Here is a 26,408-nt window from a genome sequence, read left to right on the forward strand (position 1 = left end):
AGAGCAGTCAGTTTAGATGACATGGCATCACGCCAACGTGAATCAGAGAGTGCCTCAGTGACACTCGTGGGTTCTATAGAAGGAGGAATGGGGTGCTTAGTGACCAAGAACAACTTTTTGGGCTTATAGATTTGATTCATGGATCTGGTGGTCATTGTGTGAGTACGCACATCAGGGTTTGAAGGTATATCAGGTTCACGCATTTCTAAATTTGGGATGGTTTGCGAAACCAAAAAGGAAGGGGAAGGAACACTTACATGTGGTGAAGTCGTCGCAGGAGAAGACTCATTCACGGGTGATTGTGAAGAGACGATACCCACAGCTGGAGAAACGGTATCTACGGCATGAGAAGCGGTACTGACAGTGAGAGAATCATGAGCTGGAACAGGAATCATGCGAATTTGCAGCAAGGAATTTGGAGCATCCGAAGATTTAGAAGCACCCGAAATTGGAGAAGATGAATCTGGAATTTTAGGGTTGGAAGTGGCGAAAGGGAAAGTTCCCTCATCAAAGAGCACATGCCGAGAGTGATAAAACCTTCGGGTTTTGGGCTCAATGCATATGTATGCATTTTGAGAGAGAGTAGCCCAGAAAGAGACACGGTTGGGCCTTCGGTTGGAGTTTATGGGTATTGTAAGGCCGAGTTAAAGGATAACATAGACAACCAAATTGCTTAAGCTTTATGTAGTTGGGCTTTTGCTTAAACAATATTTCAAATGGAGATTGATTTTGCAACGCAAGAGTAGGCATTCTATTTATGAGGTACACTGCAGTTTGAAAAGCATATGGCCAATATGAGATAGGCATGTGAGCATTAGTGAGAAGTGTAAGTCCAGTTTCAACAAGATGACGATGTCGTCTTTCAGACATGTCATTTTGTTGAGGAGTGTGAGGAGCAGTAGTATAATGACTAATGCCATGAACAGACAGATAAGATTTTAACCCAATGTATTCTCCTCCATTATCCGAATAAATGCTCTTTATTTTCGTGTTAAATCTATTTTCCACAATATTTCGAAATTGTGGAAAGATATATTGAACACTTGATTTATGGGACATAGGATAGAGCCATATGTATTTGGTAAAATGGTCAACAAAAATGATGTAATATTTCGAACCATCAATACCAATTTCATGAGATGGACCCCAAACATCAGTATAAATTAATTCCATGGGAGCAGTGCTAGTGAGACCATGAGAATTAAAAGATTGACGATGAGCTTTATTTTGAGCACAAGAAGAACAAAGAGATGAATGCCCATTTTTATTTGTGGGTAATGAAAAAGCATTAATCAATTGGTGAACAATTTTTGATGAGGGATGACCAAGTCTTTTGTGCCATCCATCAAGAGAAGTTCGTTCATGAACATATGCAACCGCATTTTTAGAAGGCATAGCTAGTTTCTCTGGAAATGGGTACACGCCATCTTCACATTCACCTTTGAGTAATGTTGCCCCCGTGATCCGATCCTTCACCAAAAAATAAGAGGGATGAAACTCGAGAAAAACATTGTTTTGCTTTGTGAAATGATGAACAGAAATAAGATTTTTTTTAATGGTGGGAACACAAAGTGTATCATTTAAATGAAATACACGATTTGGCAAAGAGAAACTTAATGAACCAACATGAGATACAGGCAAACCTGAACCATCACCAATTACCACTTCATCGGTACCATCATATTCCGAGTGAATGGACATATTTGAAAGATTTGTGGTCATGTTGTGAGATGCCGCAGAATCAACTAGCCATTTTTTATTTTTTTCTTGCGAGGTAGAAGTACAATTTGCTGTAGGTTCAACAGAGTTCATCTTGGGACAGTTTCGGGCCGTATGGCCCATTTGATTACACCACTGACACTTGGGCTTATATTTACGGAAGCCCGAATTGGAAGACCCACTTTTGGTGTTGTTGTTGACACGGCCTTTGTTGTTGTAAGAACGATTGGAGGGCTTAGGCATTACGGAAGTATTTTCTTGCCTATGAGTGGAGTGCGCCGTAGCAACCAAAGGAGCGGTGGATTGAAGTTCCAACCGACGAATGTAGCTTTCATGTCCTACCAGCAGGTCATGAATTTCTTCAAACTTCAGAGAAGTTTCACGGGCACGAATTGGAGCAGCAATTTCGCGGAACTCAGGACCCAATCCATTAAGGATGTATAGAGTCAAGTCATCATTCGAGACAGGATGATCAATAATTGCAAGTTCATCTACAATTATTTTGACGCCATGAAGAAATTCGGTGACCGAACGATTTCCACGAGTACTCAAGGTGAGATCCTCCTTGAGTTGCATGGCACGTGTTCGAGATTTTCCCGCATAGAGACGATTAAGAGACGTCCAGGCCTGATGAGATGTTTTGCACGCAGCAAGAAGAGGGGTTATAGTGGTGGTGGTGGAAGCAAGTATGGCATGAAGAATTAATTTGTCTTGACGAACCCAGTGGGAGTTCGCAGCTCTGGATTGGTCGGAATTCGTGGCATCGATGGGTGGACATGGACGGGCTCCAGTAACAAAATCGATGAGGTCATATCCAATTAGCAAGGCTTCAAATTGTGCTCTCCATTGAGGAAAAGTTGATGGAGTAAGTTTCTCATTTATGGAGGTTGCAGCGTTGATGGTAAGGATAGAAGAATTGGTGTTGGTTGCAGGAAGAGCAGCCATGTGGGAGATAAAGGATACGAGTCTCGTTAGAGTTTTGGGTCGTCTGATACCATATAAGAAATAGCACTGCTAATGTTTTGAAAAACCTCAACTTGATCTTTATTCACACCCGTATATAAATACAGTACATGATCTGTAGCTGAATGGTATTTACAGCAAGAATGGAAACTATTTAATTACAAAAGAATAAAAACCGAATCAGCAAGAATGGAAACTATTTAATTACATAAAAATAAAAACCGATTCCTGTAATCAAGTACTAGCATAAAGTCTGGAATGGAATTGAAGGCAATTCTTGTGATCAAGCTTAGCATAAATTATGGGATTGAGATGTGGAGAGATTTATTGAGTATCTTCCTTAATAGCTACTATTTGGCAAGTTGGTAATGGCAACCAAGTGAAGGTATGGAAAGATAAGTAGCTTCATGGAAGTTCCTCCCCCTTATGTTCTATCCCCAAATGCATGTATTAGGTGAAGATGCTTTTGTGAATGAACTAATTGATCGAGATACATTATGGTGGAATCACTCCCTTTTTATATTCAGTATTTGAACAGAAGGAAGCTAATTCGATTGCCTATATGCCTTCAAGTATTTATCAAAGAGATGACATACAAGTCTAGAAAGAAACCACAAGTGGGCAGTCTACAGTTCGAAGTCCATATCATCTACAACAATAGATTAGTGCTCGAAATATGGGACAATCTTCTAGAGTTGTTAATGAGACTCCTATTTGGAAGGCATTGTGGAAGACGGAGGTTCTAAATTCTGTCACAACTTTTATTTGGAAAGCTTGTCTAGATGGTCTCCCTACCAAAATGAATTTATTAAGGAGAAAGATATATAGTTGATCATAGTCCAACTTTTCTTATCTATAAAACTTACCGATCACTTTAGTTTCCGCTCTCTTACACCCATTAATCACTGTAAAAAAGCAAACGGTGTAACTTAGACAAGTCGCTTCATCCAAAATGGTAAGAGAGTAAAAAGAAGAAAACAGTTGAGCTATTTCTGAGTTATGCTAATTTTCAATTTTGGTCGATGCCTTGACATCATGCATATATCACTACAAGAAAAATAAGCATTTATAATGGATTATTTGCGATAATAACGACTATTTGTAAAAAAAAAAACAGACTTATTTTGATAGAAAATAATCATTTTAAAAATAAATGGTCATAAATAAACAATTTTCTTATAGAATCAGTTACGTATTTGACGACATTTTTCATGATGTAGTCATTCTTTGAAACTAGAAAATCAGTGTTTGAAGCACAATATTTTATCGGCCGGGGTGAAGAGTATAGTGTTTGAAGCACAATGTTCGAAGCGCAGTCTTTGAAAATTGAAACTTTTTTTTAAAAAACTTCAAACTTTCATTACATCAAACATTACTATGGCCTACAACCATTACATTACTTTGGCCTACAACCGTTACATTAACATGGCCTACAGCCGTTACATTGGCATGGCCTACAGCCGTTGCATTAGACCAAGAACCTTGTTTATGGCATTCAGCCATGACTTGAGCTATTATACATGGGTTGATGAGATCAATCTCAATAATTTTACAACTCTGGTGAAGTGCTTATTGTGCTAACTGGTGAGCCACTTGATTTGCATTTATCTTTACATGGTTAATCTCTGAACTTATATCAGCCAAGATAGTGTGAAAATTGAAACTTTTGAATCTATGTTTGTCTTTTAATAGGCCTAACAAGTTGTTTTTTAAGCATGTGAAGCGCAAAAATGCGGACCTAATGCCTAGTCAGCAACTCTGAACTTGACTTTTATATAATTAATAGATAGATATAAGACTATTCATCCGGGTCGGGTTTATTTCCTGGCCCAGTCCGGAACCCGGACCCGGATAACCGGGTTCCGGTTACGGGTTTCGGCCTAGAATAACTCCAGGCCGGTACCCGCTTTTTTAAACCCAGGCCTATCCGGCCCAGATGCGGGTTTTTACACCTGGTACCCGTTTCAAACCCGGTTCCCGGGTTTAGCTATAAAAGGCCTCGTTACCAGCTTACCCGAGTCCCGGAGATGCCCTAGCCCCCCACGCCTCGAATCAGTCTCTCATCTACTCTCTCTCTCTCTCTCTCTCTCTCTCTCTCTCTCTCTCTCTCTCTCCTCTGCAAAGTCGATGCCCTATGCCTCCCGAAATCATTCTCTCATCTGCTCTGTCACTCTCTCATATGCTCTATCTCTCTCTCTCCCTACTCTGCGTTTGCGATACCCTAGCCCTCCCGAAATCACTCTCTCATCAGCTCTATCTCTCTCTCTGCCATCTGGGATGCCGAACGGTGGAAGTGCTTGAGCTTGGGATCCAAGAGATTAGAACGTATTTCCGTAGTTGTGTTATTTTTTTATGTGATTTACGTAGCGCCCTCTCATCTCTATGGTCAATAATAAGAGCCCAGCTGATCTGTGAACCCCACTTTCAACAACTCATTTACTACCACAGTTTTGCCTGTGAACCCACCCCCTGTAGCTTGCTCCTTTAGTTTTCTCTCCCACCAATCATTCAACTTACGTGTCAAATGTTTTTTCCCCCCTTTTTGAAAAGTAATAAGATGTTAAGATAGAGCATATTACAACAAAAGATCAAGAGACTCGAGACACTATGTATATATAGGCAAAGAGAGAGTTTTATTAGAGCTTGGATTCGATCCCAAATGTAATGTTCAGACAGAAGTGAATGGTCAATATTGTACAAAATGACTTACATATCTCCAATGAAAAAAATAGCTAAATATAAGTCAAAATTCATAGGAGAGAATACAAAGTGATCATCTGAAGCCATATTGATTGCTGCTGATTGCCCCAGCCAAGAGCTTAGACCCTTTATTACAATATACATATCAAGTTTTTACAAGAGTAATTGAGGCTTCTTGGGATGATTAGTCAAGTTTATAATTGTTATATCGATATCTTTTTTTTAGTTTTGTGATGAGCTTAGACCATTTATTATAATATACCCTTTTTGTGATGACCTTCCTAAATGACTCATTTGAATCCTTCTTAATATGCATGATTCAGTGAGGTTTATAACTGGGGTCATCTTTAATATTGGGTTGATCAAATAACCTTTAGGCCAAGTTGCGTCTTCATCCTTCCATTATTATGTGGTGGTGGGTGAGTTCACAATTCTTTGTAATGGTGTATTGTCTTTTTGTTTGAAATCAAATGCCTTATTAGCTATTGCGGTAGGTTTGGAATTTTTCAAAAGTTACTTGTTTAAGTACCTATCATTTTGACTTTGCTGCATGTTGGATGATGGTGCAAAGTTGGAGAAAACACTACATATTCATTGATTTTGGTTACATTTGTTTCATTTATGTATCGATTTTGATTTCGATGAATTTTTTTTTTCGAGTTTTTCTCGATCTTGTTGGAGAGAAAAAGTTGAGGGCATGCTTTATTTTTTTTATTGGGTAGATTATCTTAGCAACAAAGTATTGTTTGAACAATTGCATGAAAGAAATCAAATCATCAGCTGCATTTGGTAAAATTATAAGACAATCTGTCTTTAGACCAGTTTTGGTCAACAGATCTCTCTCAATCAAGTTGTGATTGAAAAGTACCAATAATTTTGAATGATTCTTGTAGATGATTTTTTCCCTTTCAAGAAATTTAATGGGGGGTGGTAGGACCATATCCATGAATGCAATTTTTTCTCAGGATCTGAGAGGGAAAGCTCAAGAGAAAATCCCCGATACCATTCATTGGTAGGCCATGCATGCTGGAAAGTCTTCAATGAACAATATTTTTTTAGCAAAGAATGATTTAAAGAAAAAGTTTATTTGCTTTTATTTTCAAATTTAGCTGCCAATTTTACTGATTTTCTGAAAGGTTAATGTAGAAGAAGTTGCATCAATAAGTGCATCATTTATTCACATTTTCTACCTTTTTCAATTTTTTTGTTCAATTTTCTTAATTAGCAGTTCAAATAATATAATGTGTTATGGAAGTTGTTTCTGGTTAATTAATTTTAAGCTCATTGATTGGGAACTTGCATTAAAGCTTCTAGTTTGTACAGGTTGTAACAAATGCTCCTTTCCCATATGGCGTGCAACAGCATCAAATACTGGTTTCTGATTTAGTCAAGAGAGCTTGTCAAAACCACTATCATGTAATTGTTGGAAGAAGAGCTAATTGCTGGAAAAATTTCTAATTTTTTGCAAACAATTTGTTGTGTATTAGATTTTAATTAAAGCAATGTATGTATTTTGTAATATTCTTAGCAAATTAGTTCAAACAATGTAATATGTAGTTGATTGCATCTTGTATGTGTTTTGTTATATTTTTTTATTTTTACATGCATTTAGTTAAAAAGTTTAATTAATTGTTTATAGGCTCATGTTATATTATAGGCTTATGTTGTATTGAGAATATGATTTGAAATTTTAAATAGAGACAAAATATTTGAAGTCCAATTAATAATAATAATAAAAAAATCGGGTTCAATCCGGAACCTGGAATCCGGGTTTTGAAAAACCCCTAGATAGATATGCATGACTTCTCTCAAAAGGATACAATAGAGAAAGTGGCAATCCAGGAAAAGGTGTTCCAGTCTCATGAAGAGCTGACTTGTAAAGGGGACATGCATGCACATATGCCGTCACTTTGTTCTCATCATTATATTCTTTCTTTCTTTCTTTTTTTTTTTTTTTTTTTTTTTTGGAGAAAACAACTTCATTCATTGATGACTTGTATTGGTAAAATAGTTGAAACGGTTTGGAGTTTCCTCCATATCCACTAAACTATATGTTACATGTAAAGCTGCCTTTCCTAAGTTAAGTGCAACAGAATTGCCTTCACGAGGTGTGTAATAGATTTTGCTATCTCTGTATATAGCCATTGTTTCTTTTATGTCTTAAATGATCATTCCAAAATGACTTCTATTTTTCCTCACCTATAGGACCTCTTTTACCATTGTTTGATAATCTCCTTTTAGAATTGCCTTACTCATGCCCAATTTCAGTCCAAAGATGGCAGCTTTGAGTGCTGCTATGGCCTCTGCTATAAGTGGATCAGGAAGTAAAGTTTGTTCCTATCTCAAGGTAGCCAACAAGTTTCATTCCTCATCTCTTACTACCACACCTATACCTATTTCACAATGTTTCTTATCAACTGCCACATCTCAGTTGATTTTGCTACAAAAATCTTGAGGTGGACATTCCTACATGGTACGGTGTCATTTGAAGAGTTTTGGTTTGCACCTCTCGAATCTGATAAAGATATGTCAATCTGCAACTGTCTCACTCTATGTAACACTGAGTTTGGATCAATGAGAATGTTTTTGAAAACTAGCTGGTTCCTTCTCCACCATAGAGTCCAAAGTGTTAACGTTAATTCCTGCATTTCCTCCTTGTTAAGTTTTGTGAACATGTCCTGCATTAATTCCCCAATATTCATATAGGACCATTGGCTTTTCTGTATTTTTCTAGAGCACTGACTCAATATATCATTAGCTAAAGCACATGTTAAAAAAGTATATTTTCATTCATATCATCAAACATACCTTTGGTACAGAGTATATATCAACATATAAAGCCCCACTAATCAAGCTAATCATATCTGGGCTATAACTAATTTACAGCTATACAAAAAACTAGAATAGGAAAGAATCACCTAGACTAATTACACATATATCGGTCCTCCATTTCAGCACTCCCCCTCAAGTTGGTGCATAGATGTCGCACATTCCCAACTTGTCCACAAATTGAGTGAATATTTGATTTGAAACTGCCTTGGTGAGAATATCGACTAACTGATCTTTGGATCGAATTTTTGGTAGCTCCATAATCTTCTCTTCTAACTTCTCTTTAATGAAGAATTTGCCCACCTCCACGTGTTTTGTGTGATCATGTTGAACTGGATTATGAGCAATGTCACATGCTACTTTACTGTCACAATATAGTTGGATCGGTTGTGTTGGTGAATAGCCCAAATCTATTAGGAGGAGTCAGAGCCATAATGCTTCACAAATTCGGTGTGCCATTCCTCTAAACTCAGCTACGGCACTTGAACGTGCAACAACGTTCTGTTTTTGCTTCTTCACATAACAAGGTTTCCTCCAACAAATGTGAAATATCCTGAAGTAGATCGTCTATCATCTATTGCTCCAACCCAATCAACATCAGTATATGCATCTATACTTTGACAGTCTACATTCTTTGTGAATAAAATTCCCTTTCCAGGAGCGGCCTTTAAATACCTCAAGATTCTTGTCACTGCATTCATATGTTGTTCTCCAGGATTTTGCATGAATTGGCTAACAATACTTAATGCATAGGCGAGATCAGGCCTAGTGTATGCCAAGGACATCAACCTTCCTACTAGTCTCTGGTATCTTCCTTTATCAACAGGTACTTGATTAGGCTCAAAACTTAACTTCAAGCCTTCTTCTACAGGTGTATCGACTGGTTGGCATGCTGACATGCCAGTTTCTTGCAGCAAGTCTAAAGTGTATTTTCTCTGTGAGAGGAAAATACCTTTATCAGATCGGGATACTTCGATGGACAAGTAATTCTGCAAGTTCTTCCTTTCCTCAGGATCATTTCTTGTGACCACCATGTCATCTAGATAGACAATGAGTGCAGTGATCTTATTCTGCCGCTTCTTCAGGAATAAAGTGTGGTCTGAGTTACTCTGATGGTAGCCAAAGGTTCTCAAGGACTTTGTGAACCTTCCAAACCATGCTCTAGGAGATTGTTTTAGCCCATATAGAGATTTCTTCAATTTGCACACTTTTTGACTGTGTATTTCTAGTATCATGCATCCTGGTGGAAGGTCCATGTATGCTTCTTCAGACAACTCACCATGTAGGAATGTATTTTTTACATCAAATTATTGTAGTGGCCAATCCAGGTTCGCAGCTAGAGACAATAAGACACGAACTGTGTTGATCTTAGCTACAGGTGCAAAGGTTTCCGTATAATCAATTCCATATGTCTGGGTGTATCCCTTTGCCCCGAGTCTTGCCTTAAAACGTTCAATTGTGCCATCTGCTTTGTATTTCACATTAAAAATCCACCGACACCCAACAATTTTCTTCCCTGGTGGGCAATCAACAAGCTCCCAAGTTTCATTTTTCAGCAATGATTCTACCTCTTCATTCATAACTGCTTTCCACCTTGGATCAGTTAAGGCTTCCTGCACACTATTAGGAATAGATACAGTAGATAATTGATTGACAAATGGCTGATTTGATTCCGACAATCGATGGTTGGACACATAAGAACTCATAGGGTATTTAACTTTACTAGAGAGTTTGGGTTCATATGTGGGTTTAGGAATACCTCTGGTTTGACGTTGTGGCAATTTTTTTCTCATAGGTTCGGTTACCATGACAGGCGATGGGTGTGGTGATGCTTCAGTTGCTTGGGGTGTGAAAGCTGAGTGTGTATCATCACTTTGATCCAATTCATTACTTCATGACTTTATGTGGATGGTATATCAGTGTCCTCACTAGAATCAAAGGTGGTGGCTATATCTTGGTGAACGTAGACCTCATCTTCATCATAGTCTAGAGTCTTAACTTCCTTCGGGTGCTCCCCCTAAAGATTAGGCTCAAAGGAAAAATACATGGATGTTTCATGGAACACCACATCCAAGGTAACAAACATGCGACGTGTAGGAGGATGATAGCAGCGGTAGCCCTTTTGATGTAGAGCATATCCTAGGAACACACATAGTAGTGCTCGAGGTTGCAACTTGGTGCGTTGATGTGTGTGCAAATGGACAAAAGCAACACAATCGAAGACATGAGGAGTTAAGTTTGGGAGAGATAAAGCAACAACAGCTTCAGAAAGTGCCTGTGATGGTGTGCGGAAGTCAATGGTACTGGATGGTACTTGATTAATTAAATATGCCGTAGATATCAGAGCTTCTCCCCAGTAAGATAACAGCATATGAGCCTCTATTAATGAAGCACGAACAACTTCCAATAACTGACGTTTTTTCGCTCCACTACCCCATTTTGTTGGGGTGTGTGTGGATATGTGGTTTGATGGATAATACCTTATGACTTCAAGAACTTTTGAAAGTCAAAACTCATATATTCCCTGCCATTATCACTGCGAAGAACTCGAGGTTGAGCATTGTACTGTGTGCTTATCATTTTATGAAAATTTTGAAACAGAAAGTTCACTTCACTTTTGCTCTTCATTAAACATACCCATGTTGATCTTGTACAATCATCAATAAAAGTAACGAACCATCGCGATCCACTCAACGTGGGAACATGTGATGGATCCCAAACATCTGAGTGTATAACCATAAAAGGAACTGTACTTCGATGCAAACTTAATGGGAATGAAGCACGATGACTCTTTGCAAGTTCACATACATTACACTGAAAAACAGAGGTACTACATCTTGCAAATAAACGAGGAAATAATTTTTTTAAATAACCAAATGAGGTATGTCCCAAACGTCGATGCCAGAGCATGATTTCTGAGCTGTCCTTCTCCCCCTAAGAACTATCCATGGACAATATTTGATGCAATTTATTCGAACTATTCAGCACCAAGTCGAGGTAGTACAACTTCCCACGTTTAATACCACACCCAATCATCTGCTTTGTTTGGATGTCCTTAAACACACAAGAATCAGGCCAAAAAATAACAACACAAGATAGGGCAGTGTTTGTTTGTGAGATTGACAACAAGTTATAGTTCAAAGAATGAACAACTAAGACAGAATTTAGCTGCAGACAGTAAGGTATACAGGTCCTTCCCCAATAACAATGGTGGAATCACCATTGGCAGTGGAAACAAATTTTTGTGAGGAATTATGAATTAATGGGACTTGTCTAGAATCAAAAGTCATATGATCAGTAGCCCCCGAATCAATTATCCATGTATTATTGGAAACAGGTATAGAGATATTACCAGTCGGAGTTGTAGTTGCGGCATGTGCGAAAGCTGTACCAGCATCATTCTCCTCTTTGGTTTCAACAACAGCAGCGGTGGGATTGGATTTTCGTGAGTTCTTCTTGCGGGAATCACGATTGTGATCCCACCAGTCCAGATACCCGACAAGCTCAAAGCACTTACTTTTGGTATGGCCAGTCTAATCACAATGAGTGCATTTGTAAGAATTTTTGTCTACACCATTTTTTTTGGAATGAGTTCGAGGAGGCCGATTGTGTGCCACCATAGCTGAGGCTTCAAGATCTTCAGAGTCACCATTCATCATTGTGCGGCGGATAGCTTCACGACGAATCAAAGCATTTCACCACAAATTTGTTCAAAGTTGCCATCTAATCTAGCAAGGAAAATGTGCACCCGTTGATGTTGCACTGATTTTTGATAAGTTTCAACATCTTTCGCATTCTCCATGATCACTTTATCACAGTGATCCAATTCACCAAAAATTTCAGTCAATTCTCCATAATACACAGAGATTGCTCTGCCCTTTTGTTTGACGGAGAAAGCTTTTTGATTCAACGCATATACTTGCAACTCATCCGATCCATCATAGAAAGCCTTAGATAAAGCTGCCCAAATATCACGAGCCGTAGGCAAGCGAAGGTAACGTTTCATAATGTCTGGGGTCATAGATATCAATAGCCATCTCTTGACTTTTTGATTATCCGCGTACCACTTTTCATACCCAGTAGTCTCCTTTGTAGGAATGGGTGAGGTGCCATGGATATAGGAGAGTTTCTCCTTTTCAGCAATATGCATCTCATTAATCTGAGACCATAGATCATAATTCGTTTCATTGAGGATGATTCTTGCATTGAAAGAGGAACCTTCAGATTGAATGATGATAGGTGCAGGATTGCTCATGGTGTGGTTGGTTCGATAGTGGGGTTAGGTGTTTGAGAGGTGGGTCAAGGATGAACCGATGAAGAAGAAAATCAGAGTATTTCAAGATTTGTCGTGGCTCTGATGCCATGTTAAAAAAGTATATTTTCATTCATATCATCAAACATACATTTGGTACAGAGTATATATCAACGTATAGAGCCCCACTAATCAAGCTAATCATATCTCGGCTATAACTAATTTATAGCTATACAAAAAACTAGAACAGGAAAGAATCACCTAGACTAATTACACATATCCCGGTCCTCCATTTCAGCAGCACACTCCCTAAGTATATGTTCAATGCTTTCTGGCTTCATTAAACACATAGGACAGTTGAAGTCATCTAATATTCTTATTTTGCACAGGTTAAACTTAATAGGTAGGATATTCATGCATGCTCTCCCCAAGAATATTCATGGTACTCATTATATTCATGAGTACGTACGTATATATCAACTTTGCCATCGATACTTTTGCATGGAGATCAATATCCCATGCATGCATCTTTCCATTCAGCAATTTCAGTACTCTTTCATGACTCATGAGTAATTTCCAATTTTTTTGGTCAAGGGAGCCATAATTTTCGAATCTGTTTTTCTCTTCCAAGTGAGAGATCAATGCTCCACTATTTTCATAGATCCATTAATTTCAGCTCGTGCTGATTGCCAATGGCAACCGCCCTTCAAATTCTAACAGAATTCAAATAAATAAATATATATAATAATATTTTATTAAAACATTGGTGTAAAAGTTGTAAAATAGTTATGCCATCATTTTCTATATTTTTATTTAAATAATAAAATTAACTATGAATATTAGCTGACTTGAAGATTCCTCCCAAAGTTTCCAAAGAATGTGATTACCATTTTATTTCCTTAATAATTAACAAAAATAAAATTAATTAAAAAAAGAAGAAGAAAACATACACTTCCTAATGCAGAGATCAGGAGTATGTTCAAAATAAATGGTTTTTAAATAAGAAACTATTTTTATCAAGATTATTTTTTTAAATAATTTATTTATCAGAAAATTTTCAAAATCACTTTTTAATTTTTTTGTGAATTTTTCCAATCTTTTGATTTTTTTTTTTTTTTCATCATGGTATTTATTTCAAATTATTAATTTGTTCATGAGGGGGCCGTATGACAACTTTTTGGTGTTTGAGGGGCGATTGCCAAAATTGACAATTCAGGTACTGGTTGATTGCAAATCAAATGCTAGTTCAATTAGGTGGGTTTGAATATGTATTTCTTAATTATTTTATAATTTCTGATTGGATTTCTCTAAATTTAAATGGGCTGATAGAGAAATTCTAATTTCTTGGTCATTACATGACAAATAAGATGTAGACAGTTCTTTTTGTAATTTAATTTTTTATTTTTAGATAGAAGTTGTGGGAGAGTAAAATGATAGATTTGGAAACTAGCCGAACGTACGTACGTAGGAATTGAATAAATATTTAACCCTATTTTCTTATATGCATGTATCAGTACTCTACCAGTGAAAAGGACTTCTTATTTGGTATATATGAGAAAATTATTCTGAAAACGAGCGGATGATGAGAATAATACGAGGCATCCTGCCGATTGTGAGGTCTGGAAAATATTTGATAAAGACCATAGTTAGTTTGTTGATGATGCCCGCAATATTAGGCTGGGTTTAGCAAGTAATGGCTTCAACCCCTTCAATAATATGGCTAAACCTTATAGTATATAACCAGTGATTCTCGTGCCGTATAATTTGCCTCGAGGGTTATGCGTGAAAGAGCAATTCTTCATGACGTCACTCATTATTCCTGGTCCAAAATCACCAAGAAATGAAATTGATATTTTCTTGCAGATGTTACTCAATGAATTGCTTGATCTTTAGGAAAATGTAGTACCTACATATGATGCCTCGACTTCTGAGACATTCAATCTACATGCTGCTTTGTTGTGGAATCAATGACTTCCCGGCATATGAGAACCTTTATGGGTGGTCAACTAAAGGAAAATCCGTATGTCCTTTATGCAATCTGGATATTGAGTCGACTTGGTTGAAGTATGGTTGAAAACATTGTTATATGGGATACCGTCGTTTCTTACTGCCAAACCACATCTGGAGAACGAGAAAATGTAATTTGTTCAACGATAAAGAAGATCATCGCAGTTCACCAAGAGTATTATTAAGACCAGAGATGGTATCTCAACTAAATATATGAGAAAATATTTATTCTGAAAAATAGAGCTGGCCCATCTATTAACAAAAGAAAATTTTTATTTATAAGCCGGTGTGAATATATATAATACACGACTTACATATATGGTATAACTTAATTTAGAAAACAACTTTTAAAATTTAAATATTATAAATCATATATTACCATTTAAATCATGATGTGAATGATCGTATGATCTACACATTGACTTGAGAATAGAATAACTCTTAACAAAATGAATCAAAAAAGAAAAAACAGAAGCCCGGCCAATTCTTATAACAGAAAAAGGAAATAAAAAGGCCGGCCAAGATCCCATAGATTCAATTCTATTCTCAATTGGATGGATGGATTTAAAAAAAAAAAATGTAGTTTTATGAGATCCAAACTTAATGAATATTTCCTTAACTGGTATACATGCATGCAGAAATGATTTATTTCCTTAATATGATATATAGAACCCAGGTGATGACAATTAACAAAATAATCTTACATGAGATGATGACATTTGTCCCTTCTTCGTGAATTATATATATATATATATATATATATATATGTATCCAGCTTTGCTTATACCCTCATTAATTGTCTTGTGTGAGTGTACCTTACTTGCGTGATCATGATGACATGAGCTGTCTTTGCCTTTTGGATTACATTGTTGAATTATGTCTTCAAAACGATGCCCTAAAGTCCTCCTATCTTAGAAGAATACTACTTTGTAGTTTGTATTAATTAGATTGGCTTTGAATTTTGAAAATTATGCTTCATAGGGTCTCAATCACTCATCATGTACTACTTTTCTCTTCCCCCGTTCAATTATGTATGATTTTGGCACCCCCCCGACTGTTCACTTTTCTACAAGATACATCATCTTTGATTCTTTTTACACACACACACACACATATATATATATATATATATATATATATATGTGCTAGATCAAAGTAACGTACAAAACACGTTTGCCTAATTAGATTAAACAGTTGTTTTACAAAAATAATATATTTTTTTACAAAATTTGTAAAAATAGTTGATGACATATATAGTTTAGAAGACATTACTTCAACTTTTATACAAATAATATAATTAATAGAATATTACAAATGAACTTTAACAAACAAATTAATTACTACAATCAGTTTTTTAACAAAATAATTGAGTTTGCATTATCAAAATGATGGTATTTAATGGCGTGTTTTGGGTCAAATGAGATTTATTTCTCATTTCTCACATCTTAAGACTATTTTCTTAACTTTTTTTTAATTCTATTTTCTCGAGAATTAAAAATTAAACCCTACTCTCATTTTAGTGATGAAAATAAGTGATTTTTTTTTTTTTTAATAATTGGATTGAGAACTTAGAAGTATTATTGAGTTTTATAAATATATGTTTTAATTTTTCAAAACTTGCATTGACATTATTTTGAAATATAATTTATACATATATAATTTATTTATTTATATATAAGCTATATTAAAATAATATTGATACCAAAATATTTTATTGCAGTGTTTTAACCAAACAATCTTCAAAACGGTACTAAAAGCCTTGGGATTATCATTTTGTTTTTAATAAAGTTATATTTTTTATATTATTTTTTATTCTTTCCCTGCAAGGCCATTATGCACACACTGATACACACAAAAAAAGTTGGAGAGAGAGAGGAACAAAAGGCGGGATTGTTGCCATTAACTTTAACGAAAAATAAAAAATAAAAATTGTTAAAATAAGAATTTCTATCTCTTATCTACCTGATAGACACTTTATATATATAGAGAGATATATAGTAATAAATTATATATCAAAAACTCAAAAATATTTTTAAAAACAAATGAAGGATCGATCGAGCTCACCATCCTTGAGGGTTTGGCTAAGATCAGCGTAATGGTTAGCTTGACCAAACCATTAATCTAACGGCCGGAGGGGGTGGCTAACCACCCAAGGCCTGCAAGTACTATCATCCCAAATGGGATCGTCGGGGTGGATCGAGTTTTGGGGTTGTAGACCACCCTCTCAAGGTCATCAGCAGCTTGGGGCCCCTTGTGTTTTCTTCTTTTAATTTTAATAATATTATTCAAGGAATGTTATGGATTATTGACTACGTAAATCTATAAATTAATATAATTTTATATGATATGTTAGATTTTTTTTATAATAAAAATAATTTTATAATCTAATATACCAATACATATCAAGTCGGCTCTATTAATTCTTTTACTTTGTTTTTAAGAAATCATTTATATGATAAATGCACCAATGAACACATCTCAACGGCATCTAATTTCACAGGGTTTTATTCAAGCAATGACGTAGAATGTTGAGTACTAGCTACTTCAAATAACAAGTCAACAAAGAGATAAGAACTAAGCTTTTGTAGAGCCAATTAAACTCTTTAAATCCATACAATTTTGTTTCAATTTCTGTGGCTTTTATAGGAGAGAGACTGAGCTTGCCCTTCTCTGTTGTTTGGGAGCCAATGGCAAGAACTTCACTGTCCTTGACCGCCTTTCGGTCATTCTCCTCACCATGAAGGAGCCACCTTAACAATTGTGTGATGATCTCTTCTTATATTTGCCTACATTATTCTCATTGAGAGTTGGGTTTTGATTGGGTCCCAATAATTTTTTTATTTTTATTTTTATTTTTTATGATTAAAAAATTATTTTTAATGATATTGTGAATTTATTTTTAAAAAAAAAATTCAAAAATTAAAAAAATTTGAATGAAAAAAAAAAAATTGCCCTTATCGGCACCTAGGACTATACCGTCGGTGGGTGTAACATTGCTCAAAAGATAAATTAGAGACCAAAATGAGTTTGGTTTCATTCTACTTTCTTTCCCAATTTTTCAAGCTTTTTTAGAGTAGTACGTGCCATCGTCCAGAAGGTCGTTGACAGCTGAGACTGTGTATTAAATCATTTTTTAGTCATGGGTTTCATCTTTCAATTTGTGAATAATGTACACTACAATGCCAAATCTTGGTGTTTTTTCTATTTTATACCATTTATTTATTTTATGAGTATTGCTACTATTTTATCTCCATTGACATGGTACTACATGTGGTGTCACATGATTTTTAAAAAATTATATTCAAAATAAAATGATATTTGAAAATACAAAAAGAAAAAAAATTGAAGCCCTAAGTTCATTCTATCCATTTTAAGTTTGTATTTTTAATTTTTTTTAGTAAGTCATGTGGCACTACATCAATGAAGCAAAGTGAGCAATATAACTAGGGTGGTATATCAATATTTCTCTTATTTTATTATGTCGTCGTGTATATCCCTCTATCTATGCCACCGTTTATGAGTCATCCAACTGACTACTGGCCACCGAATCGGAAAAGGCATAAACAATTACTATTATTCACTATATATTTATTAGTTTTTAATTATACTAATGAGTAATGTTAGATACAATCATATAATATATAAGCGTTGCACACTCCATTAAAAAAAAAATGGATCCATCTTTAAAAAAATAAATTTTTTATGCGATTATTATATTTATCTATTTTTTTGCATATTTATCTATATAAATTTTTTATGTGAGTAACATATACACCACACAAATTGAATATAGAAAAATGTTAGATGCAGAATAAAAAATTATATAATCAATGATTAAACAAAAGAGCATTTTACTACTACTCCATTCGTTATTACCTTAGGCTGCCTTTTATGTTTTCCTTATTGCTGGTCAACATATTAGTACTTAAAAACTTCAAAGAGTCAAAGTTAAAACAAAATACATCTATTGAGGTTACGCCACGTGTCATCACGGTCTTAATTGGTTTGCCCATTTTCATACCCTTTCGAGCGTGCCATCCCTTTCGAGACAAAAGCACCATGCAAGTGGAAATTACCATTAAACAAATAATAAAAATAATACATTTTGGCTCTTAGCCGCCAATGGCTACATGCAATGCACTAGCCACTTGCTAAAAACAATGAAATTAACGTGGGCTCCTCCTCACATTGAGGTCATTTGCAAATGAGAAGATTTGGCCATTTTATTTTTTATTTTTCGAAGATAAGTGGGTTAAATATGTATGTATATATATATATTTATATATAGTAAATGTCATTACCAATAAAATATCCATACGCATCTTCATTTTTTTGAAAGAAAACTATCATTATTTATTTATCAAAAAAATATATATCCATGACTGGATACATTCTAGGATGTCTTTATATCAAATATAATATCATAAATCAAAATAATATATTTGGAGATCTACCAGTACACTATTTCCTTTTGTAATTGGTTTAATTTTCATTATTACTGATACTCTCGATAGAAAAACGTCTAAGAGACAATTTTCTCTGTCTAAACAGAGACTCAACCTCACCCTTCATAGAAAGAGAGAACTCAACTTCTACAGACAAAGACTCTTTTTTATTTTATTTTAGTTTAACAATAAAGAAATCAAAAAGGAAAACAGTAAAATAAATGTGAAAAAGATTAATTACAATTTTGTCCAACTCTAGTAGACTTCAGTACATGTGATGGCCCGTGAAGGCAACACACTTGTCTCTTTTTAATCACAAAGGTCAGATCTAAAAAGTTTGGTGGTGGTGAGTCCTGTGCTCTAGGGCATATGTAGAGAAGAGTTGCTAGAAGGGGTGGCGCGTGAGAACCACACGCAGTGATTTTCGCAAAACCACCACTTTCCTCTTAACGATTTTCGACCTATGATTCTGTTTGTGCGGCGCGTGTCTCTCGAAAGTTGTTAGAAAGCTATAAATCTGTATTTTTCAACTTTGAAGAAAATAAAATAAAACTAAACAAAATAAATTATTGCTATATATATACACATAGTAAATGTCTTTTTCTTATTTTTATTGAATTGACGCAAATGTCTTTTTCTTAATTTTTTTAAGTTTTTGGTAACTTTTAATCATAAAACTAAGTAATTATTGATGACAAGTCACCATTTTACTAACAAATTATGCATTAAAAATAGATTTTAATTTTACATCATTATTCTTGGTTTAAAAAGATTATAAGTGGATTATTTTACTCACTTAACGTTGATGTGACGGGCATATAAGATTGCACACTACAAATAAAGAGAAAAGATCATTTTTACCCAATTTAAAAATCAAAGATGAAAATGAACACTAATTAAATCTTGAAAAAAAAAATGTAACCCAATACAATGTCGTTTAGACTACAAAAGAGCAGTTATTTTAGCTTTCCATAATTTAAAATACTATGAGCTCGTTTATTTTTAAAGATGAGATGAGATGAATTGAGATTAAAGTTAAAAAGTTAAATAAAATATTATTAGAATATATTTTTTAATATTATTATTATTTTGAAATTTAAAAAAATTAAATTATTTATTTTATTTTATATAAAAATTTTAAAAAATTATAATAATAAAATGAAATAAGATGAGAAGAGATATTTTTTAAAAATAAATTAGGCCTATATTTTTCAGTAATTTTCTCAGTACAAATCTTGGAAAAGAAAAGCAAATTTGGCATCAAAGATGTATATACGGAGGGACCATATGCAACAGTCTCACCAACTCTGTGCTCCTCCAGATTCGTGCATTTGGTCCTTCCAACAGTAAACCAGTAATCCATATAAAGTGGCTTTCCCATTTCCCATACCCTTCACTCTCATACCACTTTGCCCATCTTCTAAAGGCAGCTTTTCTCTTCCAACTGTGCCTCTGAAAAACCTCTCTTTCATCCATTAATGGCTGGTTTAAGAAGCTTCTTCAAGAAAAGATCCCTTATTGAATGCAATTACCCTGTTATTAACAGGAATTTCTCGACCCAAACCGTCTTTGATTCTTCTTCTTCTTTTGCTCAAAGAATCAGAGATCTGCCCAAAGATATTCCTGGCACCAATATCAAAAGAGAAGTTTCTCAAGTAATCTCTCTCACTCTCTCTCTCTCTCTCTATATATATATATATATGATTTTGTCTTTAAATGATATCTATGGTATGTAGCCTGTAGTTGTTGAAATGAGCTTCAGTTTAAGTTGTGGTTTTAAGTTCTTGAACTGAATATTCTTTCTTTGTCTCTTTCTCTCTCTCTCTTTCTTTTCCCTCTTCTTAATATAATCACAGTCTTGAGTCTCCCGTAATGTGTTTTCCTTCTGTTACCTTAGGGGAGTGAGTTTTTTCTTTTCTGGTTCTGGTTTCAAACGAGGGTTGACTGCTACGTACTCACTTTCTGGCAATTTTATTTAGACAGGAGTTAGGATGTGTTTAAATATTGAAGTGAGTTGAGTTAAGATGATAAAATATTGTTAGAATATTATTTTTTAATATTATTATTATTTTAAAATTTGAAAAAATTGAATTATTTATTATATTTTATATTAAAATTTAAAAAAATTATAATAATAAGTTGAGATAAGTTTAAAATCTAAACTCACCCTAAGATTTTTGACTAAATTGGTTTGCACAAATATTTGTGTGTCTTTGTGTTTTTTATGTTTTCGTAACAGGACATATAACGTTATCACAAACAACGTTCTCTGACAAAAATGGCTGGAATATCTGCCACGGAAACGGGCATGCTTGGTTGCTGAAAGATTTGATTTTCAGAATATATTTTATTAAAAATTAGAAAATTAGTACTATACCCACTTCATTTGATATCCCCATTTGATGGTTGGTCTTTTTTTTTTTTTCACTTAATAATTAAAAAAATAATTTTAAATATATTGATATTTTTTTTTATTTTTTAAATATATTTAAATATAAAAAATAAAAAAATAAAAAATTTATACCGCCCAGCGGTCAAGATGGGACAGTATAGTAACCGCACCCAAAAAAATTGAGATAGAGCTTTTTATTGGGTTTTGTGAAAGTTATTATTATTATTTTCCATTTTTTTAAAATGAAATCATAGGAAAATTATTAGATTAACAAGTTTAAAATGGAGTTGAAAATTCTTTTAAATTTTTGAAAAGAAAAGTGAAACCAAACATGTATTCTGGAGGGTGATAAGAGGTTGATACCCTCTGGCTGGCGATAAAGACTTCGATGATATGAACTTCCAGTCACCAAACCAGCCCTGTGTGGCCCAGGAAACTAGGATTGAAAAACTTGCACGAAAGATTCAATAGCAATAGAATCTATTCATATCTGATAAATTACTATGAGATCCAAGAAAATTCTCTTCTTAAAAAAAAAAAAAAAAAACCAGAAAAAAGAGAGATTGTTTGATGATAATTTAAATGCATTTATCATCATGAAAATTGTGGTGGGGAAGTTTTGGGCTCCTCGAGTCATTGAAATGCTGGAATTATCGCTCACATCAAGTGGGTTCCATTACCATCAAAAAAATATATGGTTAAGGAAAGCAGAAAGGTCTTGAATATAGACAATATAGCGATGATATAAGAGTGGTCCAATGAAATAGACATCTTAATAATGTTTGTTTTATTATTTTCTTAGTTTTATATCTTTTTTATAATTTTACTGCACTATAACATTTCTATCCAGGATTTCATCCATGAGTTCTGCAACTTACATGTTTTTTAAGGCTGAGTTGAAGCCTTGAAGGGTTCATCTCAACATGTAAAGTGATGTCCAGAACTCAGCCTAGGCTAAACATGTTGCTCTAGCAGTCTTGATTATCATTTCCCAATGCTAGTAGCTTTTAGACTTCATTCTATTCAATACTAGTAATCATCTTTCTGAGTTAAGTTTTTCCAATATCAATAGCTGAAGAAAATAACTGAAAATCTCTGTAATTCAAGAGGTTTTCTAATTTAAGTGGTATCAAGTTTATTAACACCCCAAAAAAAGAAAAGTTGAAAGTGAAAAAAGAGAAAATAAAGCAGTGCAAAACTCACCAACATCTCAGACAAATGGCATATCAAACTTATGGTTAAAGTTCTGAACCAGGTTCTAAATATAGGTATTTTGAATTTGGTTCAGAACCAATAAGGAAAAGTATACTATCATTTTTCTTATTTTTATTTTCCCTTACAATGAAAATTCAGTTTTGATGCACATGCTCTTATGCGAGAAACATGCCCATATTTTTTTTTTATAAGTAGCATGCTCACAAATTTTACTTGCGAGTGATGTTGTTTTTCTATTGATTAACTCATTTTCTCTCACTGAATTCCAATTTTTTTTATAATAAAATTATTTGTTTAGCATGACCAAAATAGATTTTCTTTTGGGTGATGAACAAAATAGATATTTCCCAGGTTCATCTACCATGTTACCTTCTAATCCCCTGGTTAAAAGTAAATGTAAACAGGGTTCAAAGCTGAAACTTTTATTCAGCCTAATGGTTTGGATATTGATTGTCTCTTTTGTAAACAGAATCAGCAAATTGGTGTTTATTCAAAACAAAAGTTATAAAAAAAATGTGTTGTTGCTGGAAGTATAGGGATGGATTTGAGTAAACTTGATTAGAAAAAAAAAATAAAATTGTTACAGTTTCATTCTTGATTCCTGACCGGTAAGTTATGCATGCCTTAATTAATAGAATGAAACTTATTTATGTAATCTTTTTTATGAACTTCAGCTCATTGGGAGAACTCCTCTTGTATATCTTAACAAAGTCACTGAAGGATGTGGAGCTTATATTGCTGTCAAGCAAGAAATGATGCAACCCACTGCTAGCATCAAAGACAGGTATCTTATTTCCCCCACGTAGCTTTGTCCTGTTATCATAATGTAATACATATATTTACCACAGTTCCAATAGAAAATTGTATTATAATTGTTTGTTTCTGTCACCAGGCCGGCACTTGCCATGTTTACAGATGCAGAAAAGAAAAACCTAATTACTCCTGGGAAGGTCAGCTGAATATTTGGCTTGTTAAACTATTTATTTTTTCCCCAGTAGAACTATAGCTTTGGGTTGCTAATTTCAGTATAATGTTATGTTAGACAACTTTGATAGAGCCCACATCAGGAAATATGGGAATCAGTATGGCATTTATAGCAGCCTTGAAAGGATACAAAATGGTTCTAACCATGCCCTCTTACACAAGCTTGGAGAGGAGGGTGACAATGAGAGCATTTGGAGCTGATTTAATTCTCACTGATCCCACCAAGGGAATGGGGGGAACAGTTAAGAAGGCATACCAACTTTTAGACTCTACACCAAATGCTTTCATGCTCCAACAATTTTCAAATCCTGCCAACACCCAGGTACCTAAATCCATATCTCCCTTTTTCCCGCAGAACTTAAGAAGTCTTTGTGGAGCATGTAGTGTAAAATTTTCTCATGCGACTTAATTTAAATTTTGTATTGTTTATAATCATGTCAAAATGAGATCTGTTATTCATCAGCCCTTTCGTAATGGACTCAAAATGGAAAACAGGTGCATTTTGAAACTACAGGTCCTGAGATATGGGAGGATACAAGTGGACAAGTTGACATTTTTGTCATGGGAATTGGTAGTGGAGGCACTGTCTCTGGAGTCGGACAGTACCTTAAATCCCAAAATCCTAATGTTAAGGTAGTAATTCATCCTTTGCTCACATTGGCATATATGATACTGTTTCATTTATTTCTTGATGTTTTGGTTGTTTCCTTTATGTTAGATATATGGAGTGGAGCCTTCTGAAAGTAACGTTTTGAATGGCGGTAAACCAGGTAAAGTTGCTGCTATTACATTTCTTCTCTCTCTCTCTCTCTCTCACACACACACACACCCACCCAATAACTGAAAGTTAAGGAGAATAGAGTTAGGAAAATTCGTTATATTTAGTTCCTTCCACTGATTTTTATGGGGAGTAAGGCTTCGTAACTTTCGAAGGTTATGTATGCCTTTGGTAGATCCGCTCTCCTTGTTTATATAAGTTGCACTCCAATAATGACAATTGAGAATTTGAATCAGGTCCTCATCAAATTACTGGCAATGGAGTTGGATTCAAACCAGATATTTTGGACATGGATGTAATGGAAAAAGTTCTTGAGGTAAGTGTCACTGATGGGTTGTTTAATGACTACGGATTTCCCCAAGAAAAATAAAATTATCAAAGAAGACTGTAGTACGGTTGCTTATATGATTTTGATTCACTTAACTGTCATGTTGAAATATCTGCCAGGTTAGTAGCGAAGATTCAGTTAACATGGCCAGAGAATTAGCTCTGAAGGAGGGACTTATGGTAATTATTCGTACTCGACTCTATCGTATTATCTTGACGCTTTTGTGGGTTGCTCAAATTCTACCAACTGAAACTTATTCTATGCTCCAATTAACATCATTTAAGTAGATTACCCCAACATTTCCCTAGCACTCTCAGCTGGACACAATATGAAGACATGAGGAATCCTTAAACATATCTTTATTACTTGGACCATCCTGGTTTTTGGTAAATGCAGGTAGGAATATCATCAGGAGCCAATACAGTTGCAGCACTCAGACTTGCTAGAATGCCAGAGAACGAAGGCAAACTTATTGTGGTAATAAGAACTTACCTCTAATTCTCTTTGGAATGAATCAAGTTATGCATACCCTCAATCACTTCCATTGGTTCCAATTTGTTTTGCATACGACAGTTTCAGAAGTAATTTTGTTCCATGATTCGTCTGTCTAAACAATACGGTTTTTTAATATGAACATGCTTCTAATTGAATGATGGTGTTGCTAATTAAGAGTATCTACAGTGCTTATGCTCTTGTCTAAGGAATTTGACTCAATTATTGTTGCTCAGAAAGAGTTGTTTGCTTGAATTTCAGACCGTTCATCCAAGTTTCGGAGAGCGATACTTGTCATCTGTCCTGTTTCAAGAACTGAGGAAAGAGGCTGAAAACATGCAACCCGTTGCAGTTGACTAAAGGGTCGTGAAGGGTTTTGCTCAAATAAACAGCAGTGGAATTACATGCAGAAATGTCTTTTTTTCTGTTTTTATTTTTATTTGGTTGCTTGATGAGGTGTTTAGCTTTCTCAGCACCTTTTTTTTTTTTTTTTCTAAGCTTTATTTATTATTATTATTTTTTTCTAAGCGCTTTCTCAGCACCTTGAACAGCACTTCAGCTCTTCAACATACTTGCTAGTAGTTTGTGTTGTATCAAGACAGTTGGTGTTATTGGCTATGTAACATGTGAGAAATTTAACAAGCAATTAATAATAGAGTTGTGTAATTTGAGAAACCCTAAATCTCCAATTTAGAATACTTCCAAGGATTCTAAGCCTCTAAAAAACATAAGTTCGAACAAACAATTTACTACCTCTTTTTGTAAATTTTCTCGCTCGTAGGTTTGGAAGGTGAGATGAAAATTTTGTGTTTTATTTAAAAATTTAAAATATTATATTTTAATCTTATTATTATTTTGAGATTTGAAAAGTTGAATTGAGATTTGAAAAAGTTGAATTGTTTATTATATTTTGTATGAGGATTTGAAAAATGTGTAATTATGAGATGAGATGAGAATTTTATGTTTTGTCTTGTGCCCCAAACCAGCCTGACCGTTTGGATAGTGAGATGAGATGAGATGGTTTTAGATGAAAGATGAAATTTGAGTAAAATATTGTTAAAATATTATTTTTTAATATTATTATTGTTTTGAAATTTGAAAAAGTTAAATTATTTATTATAATTTGTGTGGGAATTTAAAAAATTTGTAATAATGAGATGATATAAGATGAGACTGTTTTTGTATCTAAACGAAAAATCAAATAAGTACGGATCTCTTGTCACTGTTCTAGCCAAGCTTAGAACAATGACAAGAGATCGAATACTCCGTTTAGATAGTAAGATGAGATGAGATGGTTTTAGATG

The 26,408-nt window shown here is 34.5% G+C and overlaps 2 protein-coding genes across 2 annotated transcripts; one reads left to right on the forward strand and one right to left on the reverse strand.

Annotated features, from left to right (window-relative positions):
• Positions 1-9,518: 9,518 nt before the first annotated feature.
• LOC118348868 (uncharacterized mitochondrial protein AtMg00820-like) lies at positions 9,519-9,917 on the reverse strand. Its single transcript, XM_035691396.1, has one exon. The coding sequence runs from the start codon at positions 9,915-9,917 to the stop codon at positions 9,519-9,521; it is 399 nt and encodes a 132-aa protein (XP_035547289.1).
• Positions 9,918-20,195: 10,278 nt separating this feature from the next.
• LOC109021531 (bifunctional L-3-cyanoalanine synthase/cysteine synthase 1, mitochondrial) lies at positions 20,196-25,779 on the forward strand. The gene is made up of 10 exons (XM_019004175.2): positions 20,196-20,570; positions 23,197-23,306; positions 23,415-23,472; positions 23,565-23,828; positions 24,002-24,139; positions 24,225-24,276; positions 24,521-24,600; positions 24,732-24,791; positions 25,009-25,089; positions 25,366-25,779. The coding sequence occupies exons 1-10, from the start codon at positions 20,394-20,396 to the stop codon at positions 25,462-25,464; spliced, it is 1,119 nt and encodes a 372-aa protein (XP_018859720.1). The 5' UTR covers positions 20,196-20,393; the 3' UTR covers positions 25,465-25,779.
• Positions 25,780-26,408: the final 629 nt, after the last annotated feature.

The sequence above is a fragment of the Juglans regia genome, chromosome 7, assembly GCF_001411555.2.
Source record: "Juglans regia cultivar Chandler chromosome 7, Walnut 2.0, whole genome shotgun sequence".
Taxonomy (NCBI): Eukaryota; Viridiplantae; Streptophyta; class Magnoliopsida; order Fagales; family Juglandaceae; genus Juglans; species Juglans regia.

Coding starts and splice junctions, on each gene's coding strand:
- LOC118348868 (XM_035691396.1), bottom strand. CDS start 9,917: ATGAGTTCTTATGTGTCCAACCATCGATTGTCGGAATCAAATCAGCCA.
- LOC109021531 (XM_019004175.2), top strand. CDS start 20,394: ATGGCTGGTTTAAGAAGCTTCTTCAAGAAAAGATCCCTTATTGAATGC. Junction 23,829..24,001: donor CAAATCCTGCCAACACCCAG/GTACCTAAATCC, acceptor AATGGAAAACAG/GTGCATTTTGAAACTACAGG. Junction 24,140..24,224: donor CCCAAAATCCTAATGTTAAG/GTAGTAATTCAT, acceptor CCTTTATGTTAG/ATATATGGAGTGGAGCCTTC.